The following is a 23,204-nucleotide window of genomic DNA, read 5'->3' as shown; positions in this document are numbered from 1 at the left end:
TGCAATAAAGATAGAAACATGTAAAAATCTTTTAATGCCAAAACCTCAACCCCAGGCAAATTTAAAATACCATTCCAGTTAACAAGCAGGTCAAAGAATATGTTTTTATTTTCATATTATTTAGAAAATAATAAACATAAGGAGTCTATATATCAAAATGTATGGTGTGTAGGCCAGGGTTAAAATCAAATATAAAATCATAGCCTTAACATTTTCATTTTGAAAAAGAATGAATTGAAGTAAATATACTAATGTTGCAACTTTGTAACCACAAGCAAACTTGAAATATCAACCCCTAGGAAACCAGGATAAAGGAGCTAATAAAAATACAGTATAAATTAATTAAAAATGAATCGAATATTTACGATGTTCCATTCAGCAAAATGCATTTTTGTTTTCCCTATTATCTATGTTTGTGCATATAATCATTCATATAAGATTTATATATTTACTCATATAATCAAAAAATAATTTTTGCTGAATACAACTTTTGTCCTGTCACTTTTTAAAATGCCATTAAAATTAATCTATTTCTGATATGTTGGAATAATTCCAAAATTCATTCGGGGGGTGTATTTTTACTTTTTAAAGCCAAGTATTCTTAATGCTTTTATTTATTTATTTTTAAATATATGAAATTTATTGTCAAATTGGTTTCCATACAACACCCAGTGCTCATCCCAAAATATGCCTTCTTCGATACTCATCACCCATCCCCCCTCCACCCCCCCATCAGCCCTGAGTTTGTTCTCATTTTTTAAGAGTCTCTTATGCTTTGGCTCTCTCCCACTCTAACCTCTTTTTTTTTTTTTTTTTCCTTCCCCTCCCCCATGGGTTCCTGTTAAGTTTCTCAGGATCCACATACTTTTAAAGCCTTTTCTTTAGAAGTAAATGTCATAGTTCCAAGTCCCCTAAGGTATTTGTTAGTACACAAAATAGTCAATTGATCTTTCTGTATTGCCTAAATTCCAGTTCAAAGTAATTTGAGGAATAGGAAGTATTTGCACAGAATTCTGAAATCACTATAAAAATTTCCTCTGTGACAGTATAAAAGCTGAATTGTTTTGACCTGGGTTTACTTGCAATTGTTGAAACACATGTGAAATACTGCAATAAATTTTTTTTCTGTAGCACTTCGTGACATTCAATATGGGGGGAGTGTTTTATGGTGTTTTCAACTGGTGACTTTTATTAGTGTGTTCTCACGATATGTCTGTGATACAAATCCAGTAATTATCCAATCATGGATGCATTTTGAGGTTTTGTTGCTCTAGTTTGTTTGTTTTACTTCACTGCAATAAGAATAAGAAACTTAAGAAAAACTTCAGAAGCCAAATAAAAGCTAAAGATTCCTAATCTAGTTCTATGTCACTTGTTCAGAAACTGATTTCGAATATATTCAACAAATTCAAATCCCTTAAAGTTTTTGCTATAGGCATCTTTCATGATAACAAACAAATCAATGTCTTAATAGACTTTATTTTACTACTTGGCGGCAAAATGATCCCCAAAAGAGTCTTTTGTGTGCTGATTTTCAGTGTGAATGAGGATACTGTTGAATTCGACATCATGAATGACTATCTTTTTTAAACTCTTCATAGTACCACCTAGAATCCGAAGCACAGAAGTACACTATACGGTCAATGAGAATTCAGAAGCCATTCTTCCTTGCGTGGCTGATGGAATCCCCACACCAGCAATCAACTGGAAAAAAGACGATGTTCGTTTAACTAACTTATTAGGAAAGTATACTCTTGAGCCCTATGGAGAACTTATTCTGGAAAATGTTGTGGTAAGTTTAATAGATGTGAATGGATACATTAAACCAGATTAGTAATTCACCTTTTTTCTTTTCGTAGCTTAGCTTGGAAATATACTCTTTAATAACAAAAGAAAAATACTCTTACATATTCAGGCCAAAAACTGAATTTTATGCATGTTTCATTTTGTGGCCCAGGTTTAAGAATAATATTTAACAGATAGTAGGAACTCATAAATGACCTCCTTCTAAAATGGTTTTATTTTTGTGGAAATCTATTTATCAGGAAAAATTCTAAGTGCCTCTGTTATATTCTGTGTTTGTAACCATGAATGGGAATGATTAGAAGAACAGAGATGTAAGAATGTCTGATGTGTTATTAAGCAAATAATAAAAAGTAGTTTTTCTGTTCTTTTCAGGATTTTCAATAACCCTTTCTTATCATTGACAAGGAAACTAAAGTCTTAGAGATCCATCTATGCAAGCTGAGATGTTTGAATATTGTTAGGTGGCACTTAGCCAGTCTACAGAATAGTAGCTATGAGAAGTATCTTAGTTTTACAGTGGTAGCCCACTGGAAGAATATTCTGTATATATGCATACTACATGACTTTTTAAAACATTTACTGTGTGGTTTGAGAGTATCAATACTTGGCACCAAATACGAAACAAATGTGAATCATTTTCAGAGCTTCTGTATATACCTTTTTATTCCTATTCATTACCTTTCAAAATGCCTAAGCCCCATTATAAAATCTTTGTGGAATTAAATTTGAACAGATTAAAATGACAAAATTGATCACATTAACTTTATAGTATAATTTCAACCATTACTCAGACTCCTGGGATTACCACATAAATAATCCCAGTAATAGGCTGTGTCACTAAGTCCTAACTCAACCACATGTGCCAGCAAAAGTTGTATTTATTCAGATTTAAATTTCCATTATTACAAGATGTACCATTATTTTATGTACCACTAAGAAAGAAAAAAATTCAGTTAAATAAACTAGAGAAGATCATCAATTTTTATGTATTTTTAATACCCTAGCTTCTGAGGTATTAAGAGTTAAAAATGTGAATTTTAGAATTAATAAAATAAGGATAAATTTGTTAATGTAAACTAGTGAATATCTTTAATGGGGATTACCTCTAAGCTCAAGAATGTTGAATTTGGGCCTTCAATTGCATTTATAGACCTGAAGGAATTAAATGAGAAAGAAAAGTTTAGACTTTTAGTGGGATAATGACTCAGACATGTTAAAAAAAATAACAATAAGGTAGTTTCTAAATACCAGATGAAAGACACAAATAATAACTAGAAATCTATTTGTGAATAGTATGTACACTCGATTTTTAAGTGCTTCACTTTTATAAATTCCTTGATTTTAAACTTGTCATAACCTGGGAATTTAAGGACAGTTAAATGATATGGAGGTGGAAAGACTTTTACAGGGAATATGACTTATTCCAGTTTGCCCTTTAAAAAAAAACAACAGTATGCAGCCAACCAAATTTAGATTGTACCTACAGTTAGTGATTACAGTTTTTATGCTACATTTCCAATCAATTCTTTAATGTTTCAGTGCAAAACAATATATACCCTTAAATATTTTAAAAATATTTTCAGGGGCGCCTGGATGGCTCAGTTGGTTAAGCGTCTGACTTCAGCTCAGGTCATGATCTCACGGTTGGTGGGTTTGAGCCCTGCGTCGAGCTCTGTACTGACAGCTCAGAGTCTGGAGCCTGCTTCAGAGTCTATGTCTCCCTCTCTCTCTCTGCCCCTCCCCTACTCGCACTCTGTCTCTCTCTTTCAAAAATAAATTAACATTAAAAAATTTTTTTAATATTTTTAAATGTTTATTTTTGAGTGCACACATGTACGTGCAAGTGGGAGAAGGGCAGAGAGAGAATTCCAAGCAGAGAGAGAGAGGGAGGCAGAATCCGAAGCAGGCTCTGTGCTGTCAGTGCAGAGCCCAACAAAGGGCTCGATCTCACGAACCATGAGATCATGACCTTAGCTGAAATCAAGAGTGGGGCACTTAACCGACGGAGCCACCAGAGTGCCCCTCTTAAACGTTTTAAAAGATAAGGAAAAAGTCTACCATGGGCCTTAATGCACTCAGAAGCATTCAATCATTAATTCGACAAATATTTACTGAATAGCTTCTCTGTTTAGGCACTGGTAATACATCAGGAAACAAAAGACTAAAAGATCCTTGCCTTCATGCAGTTTATGTCTAGAGAAGGGAGATAGACAATTAAAATAATAAACAATATACATAGAAGAAAATAAGTATTATGAAAAATAGAAGAACAAGGTATAAGGGATCAGAGTTTGGAGGGGTACTAGTTATAGTTTTAAATAGGAGAGTCAGAGTGAATCTCCTTTGGGAAGGGAACATTTGAAAAAACTTGAAGTGAGTTAGCCAAGCCAATATCTGGGGGAAGAGCATCACAAGCAGATAAAACTGGGATGTTCCTCCCTCAAATATCTGGAAGAAACATAAGGTGGGAACATGCCTGATACATTGGAGGAACAGGAGACCAGTAAAAGCAAAGAAGAACAAAAGAAGAAAGATATGAAAAAAAAAAAATGGAGGCCAGATAATATAGTGTCTCGTAGATTATAACAATTTTGTGTTTTACTTTGAATAAAGTAGAATCCATTGCAGGTTTTGAGACTGAGAGCAATGTTATTAAATGCCTCATGTTTTTGCAATACTACATTGGCGACTATAATAAGAATACACGGTAGGGAGGCAAGAGTGGAAGCAGAAACACCTGTTGGGAAGATGGTTTGGAGTCAGATGAGATGGTTTAGACTCAGATGAGAAATTCTGTTAGCCTACAAGAGGTGGGAAGTGGTTGGATTCTGCATATATTCTAGGATATCCTAGGTAGATTGCGAGTAGAGTGTGAAAAAGAAGAGTACAAGTGACTCAAATGTCTGAGAACAAAAGGCATTAGCAACTGGAAGGACAAAATAGCCATCAGCTGAGATGGTGAAAGGCTACAGGTGAAACAGGATGGTAAAAGGGAAATTGGGAGTCCAGTTTCGGACATGACTTTGAGATGCCTTTGGGACATACAAGCAGAGAGGTGAAATGGGAACTTCAGTGTAATTGGACTTTGGAAGAAAGACGTGGGCTGCAAATACTCGTATACATCAGCATATGGGTGGCACTTAAAACCATGAGACTGGATGCACTAAGGAACCAAGTGCAAATAAGAAAGGAGGACCAGACTGAGCTCTCCCACATACCAACATAACAACATTAATGTTAAAGGAAAGCCATGAAAAGGAGCTGAAAATGGAGCCACCAGTGAGGTGGGAAGGAAACTAGGAGAACAGGGTAGCCTGGTAGCCAAGTGAGGACATGGTTTAGAAGAAAAGGGGGTCAAAATTGTGTCAGATGTTGCCAGGACATCTAGTAAGATGAGTGCCAAGACCAGCCGGTGGATTTAGCAAGTGAAACTTCTATTTCCTGTGATAATTTTGGGGGTCTTTGGTGCCACATTACCAAGAGAGCAGCTATGCTGTCAAGATGCTACCAGCCTTTGAAATTATTTGTTCTGGGTGATGGACATTGAGGAGGGCACTTACTGGGATGAGCACTAGGTGTTGTATATAAGTGATGAATCACAGGAATCTACCCCTAAAACCAAGAGCACACTGTATATACTATATGTTAGCCGACTTGACAATAAATTATATTAAAAAAGAAAGAATGAAATTATTTGTTCTTTATCTGTAGTTTGCGGAGTGTCAGTACTCTTGATGTTTAGTAAACTTTAGAACTTTTGTACAGTCTTCTGAGATCTTATTACTGTAAAATGCTGTAGTTCTGTAAGGTATGGGCTTTTGTTTAAACTCTTACACATTTTAAATTATGTTGTGCAAAAGCTAGCCAGATGGTTCAGACTACAAGATGGAAATTTAAACTGCCTTTAAATAAGAGTGCTCCTTTGGGAACCAAGCTATGCAATTTTATGTCCTTTATGTAATATGATGTAAGATTATGTAATCTTAAACACTATGATTTTTCTTTATTTAAGCCGGAGGATTCTGGCACCTATACCTGTGTTGCTAACAATGCTGCAGGTGAAGATACACACATGGTCAGTGTGACGGTGCACGTTCTCCCCACTTTTACTGAACTTCCTGGAGATGTGTCTTTAAATAAAGGAGAACAGCTACGATTAAGCTGTAAAGCCACTGGGATTCCATTGCCCAAGTTAACATGGACCTTCAATAACAATATTATCCCAGGTTGGTAATTTAATTCTTAAGAAGTAAATAAATGCACCCATAAAGAACTCTGAAGCAATCTCCATTTCCTTTAGCTGTGGGAATTGATTGAAAAGTTACATGAAAAATTGATTGCTTTAAGTTCTGCAAAATATGTACCTTTGCCTGGATTTTATCCTATACCCAGTATATATGTTCTTTTTTCATTCTTTTGAAAGGATAAGGTAATCACAGGACCATATATTTTAGAATATTAGTAGATGTTTTTACCTAAAAATAATCTCCTTCCTCCCTGAGAAGACAATATGGTATACACAGGTACCTAAATTTGCCCTCACTGGACCTCCTTCATCACTGATAAATGGATTAAGGTGGCACTGGTAGAGTGCTGAAGATTCACCTAATTTTACAGAGGAGAACTCTGCTTCTTGCTGTATGAATTAACATCTGTTAGCCTCTCTTATAATGTAGATCAGCTATGCAGAAATCCTTTAGTCACTATGTGCACTACATGTTAAGGTAGTGCCTGGAACCCCGGAGCACTCCTCTCTGGGAGGACAAGTGTTTCCTTATTTGTTAGACTTTGTCATCAGCACAAAGACATCATCAGTAATAAGAAGTGGTCATTTCCCAAAATTGAATTCTAAAATACTGCACTATTGGCATTTAATAAATGTCTTGCTAGAAAAGAAATAACAAGCTTGAGTTTTTCTGTTATAAAAGATTGATCTTAATGACTGAAATTCATCAACTATATTACCTTAATAATAATAGTATACCTCACTTAGGAAAAATAGAGTCTAAAAAAATAGTTTCAAACAGAGAGGGAGGCAAACCATAAAAGACTCTTAAATACAGAGAACAAACTGAGGGTTGATGGGGGTACTGCGGGAAAGGAGAAAATGGGTGATGGGCATTGAGGAGGGCACTTGTTGGGATGAGCACTGGGTGTTATATGTAAGCAATGAATCATGGGAATCTACTCCCGAAGCCAAGAGCACACTGTATGCACTGTATGTTAACTAACTTGACACTAAATTATATTTAAAACTTAAATAAATTTATTTTTAAAAATAAATGCAATTTATCACTTAAAAAAACCCCACAACCTAATCAGTGCTGTTTTCTGACGGTATAATACTAATTTAGCTATTTAAATTTTTAAAGCTTAATTTTCCACTTAATATTCAGCAGAATGAAATCTTTTGAAATAATTTGGGGGAAAGCATGCAAGGTAAACATACCTAAATAATTAGACATTGGCTGGTCTAATCAGAATCTTATTTAGTATCAGTTGTTTTAGGATTAGCATGTTTACCTTATACTCTATTCCAAATATTATAACTACCTTCATAAATATTTATATCATCACCATTTATGGAGAAGTTTAAATTATCACAAATTTAATCATGTTGTCATTATTACCTAACCAACATATGTTTTTCATGATTTCCCCTCTGACCTGCCAAGTCAGTTGAATTACAACTGAAAACATTTTCATGTTTTGATATAAAGTGTTTGGGAGGAAAAGTGGTGGTGAGATAAATGAAATGGAAAATGTCATATGTCTGAATGAAAGATTTTGAAACCTGGAGAGACGGTGAGCCAGATTTAGGCAATGCTTTGAGATGAAAAGGTACTTTAAATCTAAAATAATTTTAAAGGATGTTTGTTTTCATTCTCTTTTCCTGTTCCTTCTGCTGTTTTTTTCATTCTTCAAACAAGTGTCTATAGACCTAGCCAATAGCTCAGAGGAATAAATCTGTGGAAAAGGCTTTCTTCTCCAATGTCATGATGAGATCTCTGGTTCAACTGCTGACCAGCTCATAAATCCAACCTGCAAAATATTGAGCTGTTGTGATTCTTTTCCTAGGTTACTTAGAGGCATTTATGTCGTTTCCTAACTTGTTTCTCTCAGCCCACTTTGACAGTGTTAATGGACACAGTGAACTTGTTATTGAAAGAGTGTCAAAAGAGGATTCGGGTACTTACGTGTGCACCGCAGAGAACAGTGTTGGTTTTGTGAAGGCAATAGGATTTGTTTATGTGAAAGGTAGGTAAGCATGCTCTATTTTTAGTTTATCACTTATTTACAATGAATAGTTTGCATTTTGCTTGCTTATATAACTTCAGTTCATTAAATCCATCTAGTCCTATTTCACAGATGTGCACATTCCTAAGAAATAAAAAATTATCAACGTTCAATTCAAAAGTAGGTAAGCAAAGAGATCATTTGGTACAAAATGGAATCATCTGCTTAGATTATTGAAACTAACAAAATTATCTGGTTGATTAGCATGAGCAGTTGATTCTGGAAAATTCATGGTGTTCAAAAGTGGCTTTTCCCTTCTTCACTAAGTTATCTTTCTAAATAGGTCAAAATCACAAATAAATTATCAGAGCTTCCTTTTACTTATAATTAATTATCTGTTGTTATTTCCCAGAACCTCCAGTCTTCAAAGGTGATTACCCTTCTAATTGGATTGAGCCACTTGGTGGTAATGCAGTCTTGAATTGTGAAGTGAAAGGAGATCCTGCCCCTACCATCCAATGGAGCAGAAAAGGAGTGGATATTGAAATTAACCACAGAATCCGTCAACTTCTCAATGGCTCCTTGGCCATTTATGGCACTGTAGTAAGTCACGCTGAAATCGTTGATGTGCACTTTAACTGCCACAATTAATCCCTCTCTGTAGGTGCCATGAAAGGAAAAAGTTCCTCTTGCATTCCTATTTAAATCATAAAATCTGAATCAATGGGTTTTTATAGAAAACTGAAACATGGTTCAAATTGATTATTTTTAGACTTTTCACAGAAATATAAGCAATAAAATAATTTTCCTTTGTTCCCAATCATTGAGCCATTATTATTTAGCATCATTAGATAACTTCCTCAAATCTGTTTCAGAACACAGAAATTGAAGAATTGCAAACATAACTACAACTAAAATATAGGATAACTTTCATCTCTAAGGCCAATAACTATATCAAGCCTTCCAAAAGCTTCAGTAATTCAGAAAATGAGTGTTGCTTTAAGTTATTCTAATTTGAGGGCCAAGTGAATGAGATATTTTATCTAAAAATTTCTCAACTAGATTACATATGAGTGATTTTTAATGCATTGTAGAATTAATTGAAATAATAATTAAAATACAATATTTAATCACCTAATCCAATGAATCACTCTTAGTCTTTCATTCTCCTGGGTTTCATTTCAATGTGATGTTGTTCATTGTCCCTTCAATTTTGAGATGATTTCTACTTTTAACTGCTGTAACACATTTCTTCATTACCACATTCCCCCTTCTGTATCTAAGTATTGCTACTTCTGAAGCCATTGGTAATTCTTCTAATACCAATATTAATGCTAATACTAATTTTTTTCACCACACAGTTTCAGATACTTAGATATCTATCTCCAACCCTGAAATGTTCCCATTTACCATTTCTTATTGAAAATTTCTATTTGGATATTATATAACACCCCCAATTAAACATGTCTTCCTTTTCCCACCCTCCTCTACTTCCTGCAATTTAGTTCTCCTTTATTTACTTAGTGTTTCTGTTAACAAATTCTATTCACAAGACTTTAGCAAAATCTGTGATGAATTAGTCACCAAATCTAAACTCATATAGTACTATTTTTGTAGGTTTTTTAAAAATTTATTTTGAGAGAGAGTGAGTGGGGAAGGGGCAGAGAGAGAAGGGGAGAGAAAGATTCCCAAGCAGGTTCCGTGCTGTCAATGCAGAGCTTGACACAGGGCTCAATCTCACGACCCTGAGATCATGACCCGAGTTGAAATCAAGAGCCAGACACTTAACTGACTGAGCCACCCAGGCACCCCTTATACCACATATTTATAATATTGTGACTTATATTCTATGATTCACCATTATCAGTAAATTAGTTTACCTTGTTCATCCTTAATTTATTTTAATAACCCCCATTAGGAAGTCTCAATATTTGTTAATTTGTCCTCAATATTTTAATGCTTTTTAAGATATCTAGAAGAAGAAAGTAGGCATTTTTCTTTAGTGAGCTAATTTTGGATAGAAGGTTATAAAAAATGTTAGTTTTGCTTTGGTTTCCTAGCAATTATTATTCCCAGAGAGCAAGAATAGCTGTTTTGAAAACTTAGAATGGGATTTTTTTTCTTCTTTTTCTTTTCTCTTAAACCCCTTTATGATATAAAATAATGTAGGTTTTTCTATTTCCATTCCAACCCCTTCTCAAAAATTAAATTTTATATTAGCATCCTGGTGGAAAAAGTTATTTGCCCCATTCTGTAGGCTCACATTTTTATAAAACACTGCTTATTTCCATAGAATGAAGATGCCGGTGATTATACGTGCGTAGCTACCAATGATGCTGGGGCAGTGGAGCGCAGCATGAGCCTGACCCTGCAGAGTAAGTGGCTTCATTAAACTCTGTGTGAACACCTGACTTAAGAAACGTTGCCTAATCAACAGTGTTCATTTTCTTTAACTTTATAGCAGGTATATTAATGGTAGCTTGCAGGGTGTGTATAATTTGGTCTTCTGCTGATAGAGTAATTTGTTATCAAGCGTAAGACTGGTAGATACAGTTTTGCACAGAGATTTTTTTCTATTTTGTCTAACACATGGAGTTCAAGATCACAGTTGCTTGGTGGCAGAGCTTTCTTTCGTTTTGCAATATAGTCAGTCAAATACCCTTCATATAGTCTATCACAGTTTTTGTGACGTGCTTACAAAAATGTCATTTTGTGGCACTTTAAAAATACATATTAAAAGTAAAGACTAATATAAGTGAACTCAAAAGTGTTCTAGGTTGATGGCTGTCAATCTTCCATGAAATAAATGTGTGTACTGGGCAGGACTATCATGCTCATGATGAAACCCCTCAGTTGTACAGAAGACAGATCTTTCAGAATTAGAAAAACATGAAAAACTCCAGGGCATAGAACCTCAGAACCCACTGGATAGTCTCCAGAATGACTTTAGAACTGACCTGAGGATAGCATCACTGGGTTGAGAATTTCAGTGAATAAACTTATTTTGTGAGTAGGCTCAGTATTTAATGGTATAAACTTATATTTTCTTCATTCACTATCAAGAGACGCTATATACTAGCATTTACTAGCAGCTATTGCTAAACTATTATCTAAGACTTTAACTTTTTAAAATCTTTTTCAGACTTTAGCATTTAATATTTAGTAAATATCTAAGACAGTGTTTTCCCCCAGCTTTATTGGCATCTAATTGATAAATAAAATTGTACATATTTAAAATGTACAATGTCAAAATTTGATATACATATACACTGTGAAATGATTGCCCCAGTCGAGCTAATTAACACATCCGTGACTTCAGTTACCATTTTTTGGTTTTGCTTGTTTTGATGAGAACACTTAAGATCTCCTCACTTTATAAATTTCAAGTATAGAGTACAGTATTATTAACTATAGTCACCATGCTGTATATTAGATCCTCAGAAGCTATTTGTCTTATAACTGAACATTTGTATCCTTAGATCAATATCACCCATTTCCCCCAATTGACTCTGTTTCTATGGATTTTTTTTTTTTTTTAGATTTCACATCCAAGTGATACCATATACTATTTTTCTGTCTCTGTCTGGCTTAGTTTATCATAATGCCCTCAAAGTCCATCCATGTTGTTGCAAATAGTAGTATCTCCTTCTTCTTATTGCTAGATAACATTCCATTAAACATATATAGACTCATTTTCTTTATCCATTTATCCATCACTAGACAGGTTGTTTCCATTTCTTGCTAAGACAGTGTTTTATTAAAGTACTTATTTATCAAACAATAGCCTTGTGAGATGTTATTAGGAAAAAACTAGAGTTCCATGGTCAAACAAGTCTGGGAAAAAATAGATTAAACGAAGTTCATTCATTTATCAAACATATAAAGAGAACCTGCTATATGCCAAGCCCTGCTTAATCACCAGATTTCTTTACTGCAGATCATTCCTGAAATGTTAATATATTGATGTGTTACAACTCAGCAAGAGGAGGATATAACATGCCATGTTTCCCAAATAAATGTTATTTGTTATTTAAATGTTATTTAAACCTTCCTTCCCTCCTTGTTGAGTGAATGTAAGTAGGGCATCACATCGATTAATCTTTCCTGGAAGAGTGTTCCACTGATTGGTTTAAGAAAGTCTGCATTAGATTAGCTCATCTACACCTACAGACAATAAGTTGATTTAAATAAATGAGGCATATTAAAAAACCAAAATATAATTTGTTTAAAATTAAGATTAAAGCACCAGAAGCAATGTTTTCATTTAGATAAAGTACTTGTATTTAACTGATCATTATGTGACTGGTAGAATTAATTCACCCTTGAAAGATGTACATATGGAATTTTATTGTTGATTTAACTTATAGCCTTATGGGCAATTGGAAATGCTCAAATATGGTATTAAAATTAAGATTCCAAGTTTTATTCGACACTTTCTTTGACCATAATCGAGGGAGCAGATGAGCTCATTTAATCATTATGTTATCATTTAGTGTTGAGTGATTAATCTGAGGCATTTAATGTATTCAGCAACAGTTTACTGAACACATAATGTAATTTGAACACTAAGAGAAAAATAAAAGCCCCAGCCCTGAAAGTTCCTAAAGTTAATATAAATATCAAATAAGAAGGTAATTGAGTAGGACGATGTGGGCATATATATGAATAATGCACTAATGATACTGAGAGATTCAAACCTCATATGAAATAACTACTTTTGTAAAAGACAGCATGTCAATAACATCTTTACATAAAATGGTGGTATGGTCATAATAAAACACATTTTACTTCTCTTTTGCTTTATGTTCTCTTATTCCAGATACATTTCTCCATCTAAAACAGAACCATCACCCTGAATTATCTGATATTCATTACCTCTCATTGAGCAAATTATTCTACCATTCATTTCAATCCCACAAAAACACAGCTTTCATCCTTCAAGAATACACAGGCTCCTCTCTGCTAACCTGTATTCAGATGTGAGCCCTGATTAACTAAATGCTTAAAACCTTGTATGTTGCTGCTTTCGAGGGTGAATCATCCTTTCAAAGCTAAATCCATCTCCATGCTATTTCCTTGTCTCCAAGTAGACTCCCTTCTCCTATATATAATCTTACCATTTCTGAAAATCCACTTCAAGCTTCTTCTTCTCCACGAAATTTTTCATATTCTATCTTGCTTGATACTGTAGAAGTATAAACATCATACCAGCAGCTATATATAGCTCCTTTTACATTTTTTCCTGACTTCACTTGAGCAGCTCTGATCTACTCTGATCTACTAGTATTAACCTCTCCCTCCTTCTTGAAACTCCTTCCTTTGGTTACCAGGATACCATTCTCTCTTGATTTTCTTCCTACTTCAGTGATCTGTTCTTAGTATCATTTTATGGCTTGCCTTCTGTTCAGCTCTTAAATAATGATGCTGTCATAGTTTATGTCTTTGGTCTTCTTTCTCTCCTTTTAGAATCACTTCTAAAGCCATCTTATCCACTCATGAAAGACTCATAGATCTGTATTTCTAACCTATATCTCTATTCTGAGCTGCAGATATTAACATTCTCTTACCATCTAGACATCTCTACATGAATGTCCCACAGACACCACAAACTCAATAGTTCAAAATGGATACAAATTATCATTCCTTACAATGTCCAAACAAATTTGTTCTTCCTCCTATGTTCTTCTATATTGTCCAAGTCAAAATCCTGTAGTTATCAGTTCCTCTCAAGTCAATGACAAAGTTCTGTTATTTCTACTTTCCTAATGATTCTTGAATGTCTTCCTTTTCTTCTCCATTTTCAGTGATTGCCTCTGTTTGTTCTATTAAGTCACTATTGTTTATGCATCCATATTACCACACATTTACCTACTCTATACTAAATATTATTCTACCTATTCCATTACAAAATCCTACAATGATTATAGAACAGCTAAATAATTATAGTTACTTACTTGTCTCATCCGTGGACTGTGAATTCCTTGAGGCTAGAAGTTATATCTATTATCTCTGTATCCTCAGCATCTAACACAATGCCTGGCAAATAGTAGGCTCTCGATACATGTTTATTGAATAAATGAATGATGACCAGTTATGAAAGGATAAGTTAATAATGACTCATTACCTCAGAAGTGATGTAAGGGAAAGAAGTGAGAGTTTGCCATGTAAAACACAGACAAAAACAATGATAACAATAGTACTAATAATATTATGTACTTACCCTGTCAAAGAGCTAGGCTTATCTCATCTTAGAGGAATCTAACAAGAATTCTCTGAAGGATACAAAGGCTCAGAGAGGTCCTAAGGAACAGAAGCAGAATTTGAATTTAAGTATACAGCAAGTATGACTGCAGAACCCGTGATATAGGCTAATCTGCTTAGGGATTTAAAATTTTGGACATTTCATAAATAAAACAGAGCTATGATACTGAAAAATCTGTCAATGGCAACCACATCCTTAGTAGTTGAGAAGCTACAGTGTTTTATAAACAAATCAGCCTAATTTTTTAAAAAATGTTACTATATATATTGATAAAAATGTTAATATAGCTTCACAAAAACTAAGAAAACACTATGTGCTTTTTTCTGTAGGTCCTCCTATTATTACTCTTGAACCAGTAGAAACTGTTATTCATGCTGGTGGCAAAGTCATATTGAATTGTCAGGCAACTGGAGAGCCTCATCCAACCATTACATGGTCCCGTCAAGGGCACTCTATTCCCTGGGATGACCGAGTTAACATGTTGTCCAACAACTCCTTACATATTGCTGCTGCTCAAAAAGAAGATACATCTGAATATGAATGTGTTGCTCGAAACTTGATGGGTTCTGTCCTTGTCAGGGTGCCAGTCACAGTCCAGGGTGAGTGTGATCAGAGGGACATTCATATTAAGTATTACCTGGGGCGACCCAAATCGTAAAAACTCTTAAGCATCTTAGTCCAAGTCTCCTGGACCCTGAAGATACTTCTAGATTGTGGAGCTAGAACAAAAATCACACTACAATTTACCAACTGAAGGGACTGAAACAATATTCAGTTAGAGCAGTAAAATATCAAGCCAATAATTCAAAATCCCAAACTGAAGTTTTGATTCAAAACTAAGTCACATTTATTCTCAGAAATCATGCATTTATTTGTCTTTAAAGAATGGTATATCCAAAAGGTAAACAGTATTTAAACTTCTTGATCTCTAACTCTTCTGGCAGCCATATCCACATGAGTCAGTATTGGAACTGGGAAGAAACTCCAGTTAATTATCTGAAATTTTTCTCTCCTGCATGGATTTTAATTTTACCAAGGAGGAGAGCATCCATAAGCAATTTCTCAGCAATCATAGATCCAACTCTAGACCCAGCATGTAAATAAAATTCAATTTATAGCTTTTTTTTTTTTTTTTTACCATCACAAAGTACAATGTTTTATTTGCAGTTCATGGTGGGTATTCCCAGTGGTCTACATGGAGATCCTGCAGTGTCACCTGTGGCAAAGGCGTCCAGAAGAGGAGTCGTCTGTGCAACAACCCCTTTCCGGCCAATGGTGGGAAGCCTTGCCAAGGGTCAGATTCAGAAATGCGAAACTGTCAACGTAAGCTGTGTCCAGGTACATCTCTATATTCAGTGGATAGGCACATGTTTGATAGATATTCATTTCTGTTAGCTAACTATGGATTGTCTTCGTGTTGACGATGTTTTACCTGTGTGTAGTGGATGGTAGCTGGTCAGAATGGAGCCCTTGGGAAGAATGCACACGGAGTTGTGGACGTGGCAACAGAACCAGGACCAGAACTTGCAGTAACCCATCAGCTCAATATGGTGGGCGGCCATGTGAAGGGAATGCAGTAGAAATAATCATGTGCAACATTAGGCCCTGCCCAGGTGAGAATCCACTGATGAGCAAAACTATTCTATTTTTAACTCCTATAAAGGGGTTATACTTACCTTTTTTTCTTTGTTATAAAAATATGTTATGGCCTCTACCCTGGAATATATCCATTCCCTGTGTTCTTAATTATGTCTCACTGATACAAGCTTATGAAAGATATGGTATTAATCAATGTTAAGTAAAATCCCTGACTTAATTGACCATTTATTGGTTCCACAAACTGTGGTGTATTTTTAATCATGTAGAGGAAACGTTAAGTATTTACCGTCATAGAATTTTAGAAGTAATAAGGACCTTAAAATCTAATGTAGCCATTCATTTTCAGGCAAGAAAAATGAAGTCTAGGATATTTAAAGACTTTCCCAAAAACACACAATGAGTGAGGGCTAAGATGATAATAGCAGCCATTCACTAAATACCTGTCGTGTTCTGGGAACCGTGGTAGGTGCTTTAAGTACACGTTGTTTTTGACTTTGTAAAACAACCCCTCACCATAGGTATTTTAGGGCTCTTTCAGCTTAAAGTGACAGAAACCAAACTTAAATGAGCTTAAGTAGAAAATTGTACTTTCAGGTATGACTGAATTCAAGGATTTGGCCAGTGTTTTTACTAGCATGTTTTCCATCTCTCATCTCTGCTCACCTCTCTTTGGCTTTATTGTCCATTAAACTCTTTCCATGCAGTGGAAAAAATGACTGCTGGCAGCTAGTAGCTCACAGGAGCCTTGTAACCCAAGGCCTAAGAAACAAAGAGTCTTGCTCTCTCTCCCTCAGATTTCCTATCAACCTCTGAAAAAGAGCCCTGTTTGATTTTTTTTGGGACTCATGCTCACCTCTGAACTCAACTAAGTCCAGATACTTGGATAACCAGCTTGAGTGACTTACCCGCATTGTAACAGGCAGGGCTCCTTGTTTGACAGCCTAAAACAAGTTATATGGAGTAGAAGAGTATCTGGTCATTCATTCATTCATCACTTATCCATTCATTTCTCCAACAGATATTTATTGAGCACCCATTCTGTGCTCAAGGCATTTTTTCATTGTTCAAGATAGAATGATAAACAGATGTAATATAGTTCAGATATTGATAAGCACACTGAACAAACTCAGAGTTGAACTCACAGAGTTTAACTGGGAGAGATACCTAGCTGAGTTGGTTTTAAAAAAAGGGGGGAGGATGCGGAAAAACCAAAATGAAACAGTTATCCACTACATTGGGTATTGCATCCTGTTGTACAAATGAGGAAACCAAGATTCAGGAAATATATGATATGATAATTATGATAATTAATTCCCTGATGTTACATGGCTAGTAAAACGTGAATCAAGGATTTGAATCCAGGTCTGTCTGATTCCTAAGCCTATTTGCTTAGATCCTAGGTATCTTGATTTGCAGTTCAGAACTTACATTACATTACAAAAGTAAAATACTGTCATGAAATCTTAAATAAACCAAAGCTAAAACTATTTTTTTAATCTTTAAGAATTAGAAAGCTAATTATAGGGACACCTGGGTGGCTCAGTCAGTTAAGCATCTGACTTGATTTCAGCTCAGGTCATGATCTCACGGTTGTGAGATCGAGCCCTATGTCGGGCTCTGTGCTGACAGTGTGGAGCCTGCTTGGGATCCTCTCTCCCTCTCTCTCTGCCCCTCCCCCACTCATTTTCTCTCTTTCTCTCTCTCAAAATAAATAAACATTTTTTAAAAAGAGAAAAAAAGAAATTACACAGACAGTATATGAATAAACATCAACCAATCACCAAACATTATCTCCAATAAAAGAATGCATCTGTGCTATAAGGCTTTATAAGAGGTGTGGGCTTTTGTTATCCCCAGCCTTTAAAATAGGACATATTAAAATAATTGGAATAGCAGACTTTTTTCAATGACATAGTCCATATATGAGGACTATGAGCATCAGCAATCTGAATTAATAAAGAAGTAGTTTTAAGTAATATCTGCCTTATATTTAAAGGCTTTCTTCTTTCTTTTTAGGTTCAGCCAATACTTTTTAGTCCAAATTTTTGTCAGCTAAAATAAATGTGTATGACAGTGTTCGCCTGTGTCTACAAAGTACAAAGGATATGTAGTAAACTCAACTAGAAAATAGTTAATTGAAAGAAAATCCTAGGTGTGTTTTAAAGTACTTTGTAAACAAAGCAGTCAAATTATATTTTCATTTCTTGGTTTTCAATTTGTTCTTTTGGTGTCTTACAGAGTTTGTTAATAGAATCTTTAGACCCTAACCTTAAGGCCCTATTTTGGTTCATATCTTGGTTAAACTGGATGACCCCAAAAACATACTTTATGAGCTCCATATCTAGAAAGTACCCTTAAAACAAAAATATGACTTGATACTGACTTATATGTAAGAGAAACAATAATGTTGATTCTTAGCCCATGCACCTGGTAGGAAACATAAGGTTGTTTCAGTCTTGTGGGTAGATGCTGTCATCTGTTAGTAACCAAAAGGAAGGTTTTAGTATCACTTCTTGGAAACTACTGGTCAATTTTTTGTTGTTGTTTAGGAAGCAGGTGAGTGTGTTATTCAGAACTTTTAATTCATGAACATTATGTAATGGAGACAATTTTTAAAGAGCTACAACTGTGCAAATCATCATGTTGTTGAAAGATCCAAGTGTATTTTTAAACATGAAGCTGAATCAGGCTTAAAGATGTGGTCTTGAGTCTAGAGTCCAAGTTATCGGGGCGCCAGGGTGACTCAGTCAGTTAAGCATCCAGCTCTCGATCACAGGTCAGGTCTTGAACTCAGGGTCGTGAGTTTCAGCCCACACCCAGTGCGGAGCCTAGAGTCCAAGTTACCCTTGTGGAAACATTCATATTGTCTATAATTGCATCTAGACCTGTCATACAGCCTTGCTTCTAAGCTTCTGGTTCCTTCCACTTTCCCCAGAGCATAAAGCACAAACAAATACTTATCTAGGATTTTTAAACTTAGATTATGTTTACGTATAGTAGTTTGATTACATTCTATTTTAATAAAATAGTCCCTTTGGATAATTGTAAGCATTCATTTTGGCATTAGGTAGCCTTCTGAATTTTCCTATAAACACTATTTCCCATGAAAATCTAACCAGAAGTAGAAAGGAAGAACATTATTTATGTTTCCTTTGGTTCAATTTCAGTCGTTTTAGATTCCAGGCTAATTTAACTCATTACTGAGTTAATTTACTTGTATAATTTTGTTTAACAAACATGGCTCTGTGACTTGCAACTCTGTCTCTTGGGATATTTGTAGTTCACGGAGCATGGGGCACTTGGCAGCCTTGGAGTGCATGCAGCGAGAGTTGCGGTAAAGGTGCCCAGATAAGAACAAGACTGTGTAATAACCCACCACCATCATTTGATGGGTCCTACTGTGATGGAGCAGAAACACAGATGCAGATTTGCAATGAAAGACCCTGTCCAGGTAAGAGACATACAGTGTTTATACCCTTAATAAATTATCTGGGTAACATGTCAGTAAGAATCAATGTCAATAGGAACATCACCCCCAGCGGTTGTGATAGTAGGTATTTACCCAAAGGATACATAAACACTGATTTAAAGGATCACATGCACCCCAATGTTTATAACAGCATTATCAACAATAGCCAAATTATGGAAAGAGCCCAAATGTCCATCGACTGATGAATGGATATATACACACACATACACACACACCATGGAATATTACTCAGCCATTCAAAAGAATGAAATCTTGCCATTTGCAACAGCATAGATGGAGCTAGAGAGTATTATGTTAACTGAAATCGGTCAGTCAGAGAAAGACAAATATCATATGATTTCACTCACGTGGAATTTAAAAAACAAAACAAATGAGCAAAGGGTAAAAAAGAAAAAAGAGAGACAAATCAAGAAACAGACTCTTAACTGCAGAGAACAAACTGATTGTTTCCAGAGGGGAGGTGGGTGAGTGGGGGGAATGGGTTAAATAGGTCATGAGGATTAAGGAGGGCACTTGTTGTGATGAGCACCGGGTGATGTATGTAAGTGATGAATCGCTAAATTCTATACCTGAAACTAATATTGCATTGTATATTAACTAGCTGGAATTCAAATTAAAATTAGAGGAAAAAATAAAAATAAATAAACCTTCAAAAGAAATAAGAACATCACCCAACCTAACAATGCCCAGAGTATTAGTAACAGAGCACATATGTTTTTCCTTAATCCAGTGGATGGCAAGTGGACCACTTGGGCCAGTTGGAGTGCCTGTACTGTGTCCTGTGGAGGAGGTGCCAGACAGAGAACAAGGGAGTGCTCTGATCCTGTCCCACAGCATGGAGGGAGCAGATGTGAAGGGAGTGATGTCCAGAGCGATTTTTGCAATAATGACCCTTGTCCAAGTGAGTGTTGGAAATAGTGAGTCAACATTATACTTTCTTAAAGGTTTATTATGGCCTCGGGGCGCCTGGGTGGCTCAGTCGGTTAAGCATCCGACTTCGGCTCGGGTCACAATCTCACGGTCCGTGAGTTCGAGCCCCGCGTCGGGCTCTGTGCTGACAGCTCAGAGCCTGGAGCCTGCTTTGGATTCTGTGTCTCCCTCTCTCTCTCTGCTCCTCCCCCATTCATGCTCTGTCTCTCTCTGTCTCAAAAATAAATAAACATTAAAAAAAAAAGGTTTATTATGGCCTCAAGTCCTTAAAGTTATAATATACTGTTACTTGATTCCTCTAACTTTGGTTTAGAATAACAAAGTGTCGTACAGTTTAGCTATTGTGTCTGTGTAATGCCATAGATGTAATTGATCTATATAGGCAAGGACTGTGTCCCTATTTCATTTGCTCTCTAGGACCAGCTGAAGAGTGCAAGGACAAGGGCACCCTTACACGCCCACTGTTATTGATGTTGATATCTTTACAGAGGCAAGCAGGTGGCTCTTTGCCTTAATTCAGTCGCCAAGCTAGATTTTAAGACCCTGGTAGCATCTGAATCCACTGTATCTGGATTGTATGGTCTTGACTCATCAACAGCAGAGATCTTGTCTCATTCATATCCTTCAGCTCCTGAAACACTGTAAGACTGGACAGATACATACTAAATGGAATTTCACAGTCACTGGAATGTACACCCAGTTTCTAGTCAACACAACAGCTAAACAATCCGCCTTTGGAAGTTTCCTATTTATAGATTTGTATATTTCTTTTCAGTTCCTGGGGAAAGTCTTACCATACTTTTTGGATGAGTGTCATTGTTTAACACCTCTCCGATGGTTCTCTGTTGCAGCTCATGGTAACTGGAGTCCTTGGAGTGGCTGGGGAATATGCAGCCGGACATGCAATGGAGGACAGATGCGGCGGTACCGCACATGTGATAACCCTCCTCCCTCCAACGGAGGAAGAGCTTGTGGGGGGCCAGACTCCCAGATCCAGAGATGCAACACTGACATGTGTCCTGGTGAGCCCCTCAACTCCTGACCAGTAGAATAAGTAAAGCATTTTATTTGGTGCTTATTGCAGCAGCCCCATAATTTCAGATCTGACAATGAGAGTTGTATAGGCAGGGTTACCCTATGTGTAGATTTTAAAACTGGTTGGTTAATATTGACCATTCCATTCTTGTTCACAGTGGATGGAGGTTGGGGAAGCTGGCATAGTTGGGGCCAGTGCTCTGCCTCTTGTGGAGGAGGTGAAAAGACTCGAAAGCGGCTGTGCAACAATCCAGTGCCATCTAAAGGTGGTCGCCCCTGTCCAGGAGACACTACACAGGTATCCAGATGCAATATGCAAACATGTCCAGGTAAGCAACTAAGTTAGACTTTGGTGGAACCATTGCTTGCTTATTTACAGCCTTTCTGCAGATTAAAAAAAGGATACCACTCTGAGCCTACAAATTATAAAACAGTGCCAACTCTGGGAGGGAGAATTAGGAAAAATGTACATTTTCCCTTCAAGTTGGTCTGCACCAAAGCTTGTGGCTGGATTTTAGCTTCTCCTTGCCCCCTTCCAGGCCCCTCTGTAAAAGAATATGGCCTGCAAAACCATAAATAGTAGTCCTAGGCTTGAAGGACAAAAGAGTTTAGAAGAGTGGGGAAAGCAAGGGCTGAGATTTCAAACTGAAAAGTGAGAGTTGGAAAGAAACTGAATGTTTAACAGAAACACACAATTAGAGGCTATTCTTTCATGGATGGAAATATGGAGAACATGAATCTAGAAAGTCACATAGGGGCCAGTTCAGTTGTAGATAAAAGATAGGGGAAGTTCAATTACAATAACCCAAGTCATACAACATGGCTGGATTTGTAAGTGATGTAAAAATTCAGAAGGAACAAAGCCAGAATTCTAGAACCAATGGACCTTAGAAAGACTTTGCTGGAGTCCCAAGAAATGGTGGATAATATTAACGTTGCTTGTGTCAGAGGATAGACTTTCTAAAGTCTATAAGAAGATCCAAAAGAACAGTTTCACATTGTTGAAGGGGGAAGATACCACTGAACTTTCCAAAGCTTGAAGGTTGCTTTAGAGATAAAATGTCCCCGGGCGCCTGGGTGACTCAGTCAGTTGAGTGTCTGACTCTTGATTTTGACTCAGGTCATGATCCCAGGGTCATGGGATTGAGCCCCACATTGGACTCCATGCTGAGTGTGGAGCCTGCTTAAGATATTCTCTTTCTCTCTCTGTCTCTCAAATAAATTTAAAAAAGGAAAGAAAATGTCCTTGAAAATCAAGAAGGCTCATTTGGCAGAGTGAGAAAGAGGAGTTACGTGAGGAGGTTTATAGGATCTAGACAAGCTAAAAGGACAAGTGTTTATTGGTCAACTGTTCAACATGTCTTCTCAACATAATCAACTTATTACCAAGGATGTTGAGGCTCTAGCATGTAGGCATGGTGATAGTTCTAGCTTTAACTGGGGCATTTTGTAGCTCCTGAGCCTTGTTACAACTCACAGTCAAGGGGTATTATTCATCTAAGGGGTAGTATTCCATCTTGGATACAAGGGCCCCAGTAGCAGAAGTCCAAATTAAGCAGACAATTTGGATTACAGACTCTGGCAGAGAGTTCCAAAGATCCCAATTAGGTACCCAGAACTGAATGTCTGTTGGTGCTGGGACTCAAGCTCCTCTGGAGACTAGAGAACCAAGGTCAAAATGGTCAAACGACCCAGGTTAAATGGCCCAGAGAACTAAGTGAATGAGTAATCCTTCTACCCGTCTCTCCTCCTGCTTAGGACTAAAGATAAGAACCAAAAAGTCCTACTATGTCCTTATCTGCTTTCCTGCACCATCTTACACCAAGGTTTCCATGAATTCTCCCA

General features: G+C 36.3%; 1 protein-coding gene across 3 annotated transcripts in view; it reads left to right on the top strand.

Moving 5' to 3' along the window:
• Positions 1-23,204, top strand: part of HMCN1 (hemicentin 1) — a 470,876-nt gene that overhangs the window by 413,713 nt on the left and 33,959 nt on the right. For all 3 annotated transcript variants that reach the window (XM_060643679.3, XM_060643685.3, XM_060643687.2), the window contains 12 exons: positions 1,602-1,792; positions 5,819-6,032; positions 7,930-8,064; positions 8,456-8,646; positions 10,337-10,418; positions 14,635-14,904; positions 15,473-15,643; positions 15,748-15,918; positions 19,185-19,355; positions 20,125-20,295; positions 21,176-21,346; positions 21,518-21,688. In XM_060643679.3, the coding sequence (XP_060499662.1) occupies positions 1,602-1,792; positions 5,819-6,032; positions 7,930-8,064; positions 8,456-8,646; positions 10,337-10,418; positions 14,635-14,904; positions 15,473-15,643; positions 15,748-15,918; positions 19,185-19,355; positions 20,125-20,295; positions 21,176-21,346; positions 21,518-21,688 (2,109 nt within the window). The remainder of the gene's footprint in view (positions 1-1,601; positions 1,793-5,818; positions 6,033-7,929; positions 8,065-8,455; positions 8,647-10,336; positions 10,419-14,634; positions 14,905-15,472; positions 15,644-15,747; positions 15,919-19,184; positions 19,356-20,124; positions 20,296-21,175; positions 21,347-21,517; positions 21,689-23,204) is intronic.

Source organism: Panthera onca, chromosome F1 (assembly GCF_046562875.1).
Source record: "Panthera onca isolate mPanOnc1 chromosome F1, mPanOnc1 haplotype 2, whole genome shotgun sequence".
Lineage (NCBI taxonomy): Eukaryota > Metazoa > Chordata > Mammalia > Carnivora > Felidae > Panthera > Panthera onca.
The sequence above is the reverse complement of the archived record's forward strand: the minus strand, read 5'-3'. Positions and strand labels throughout refer to the sequence as shown.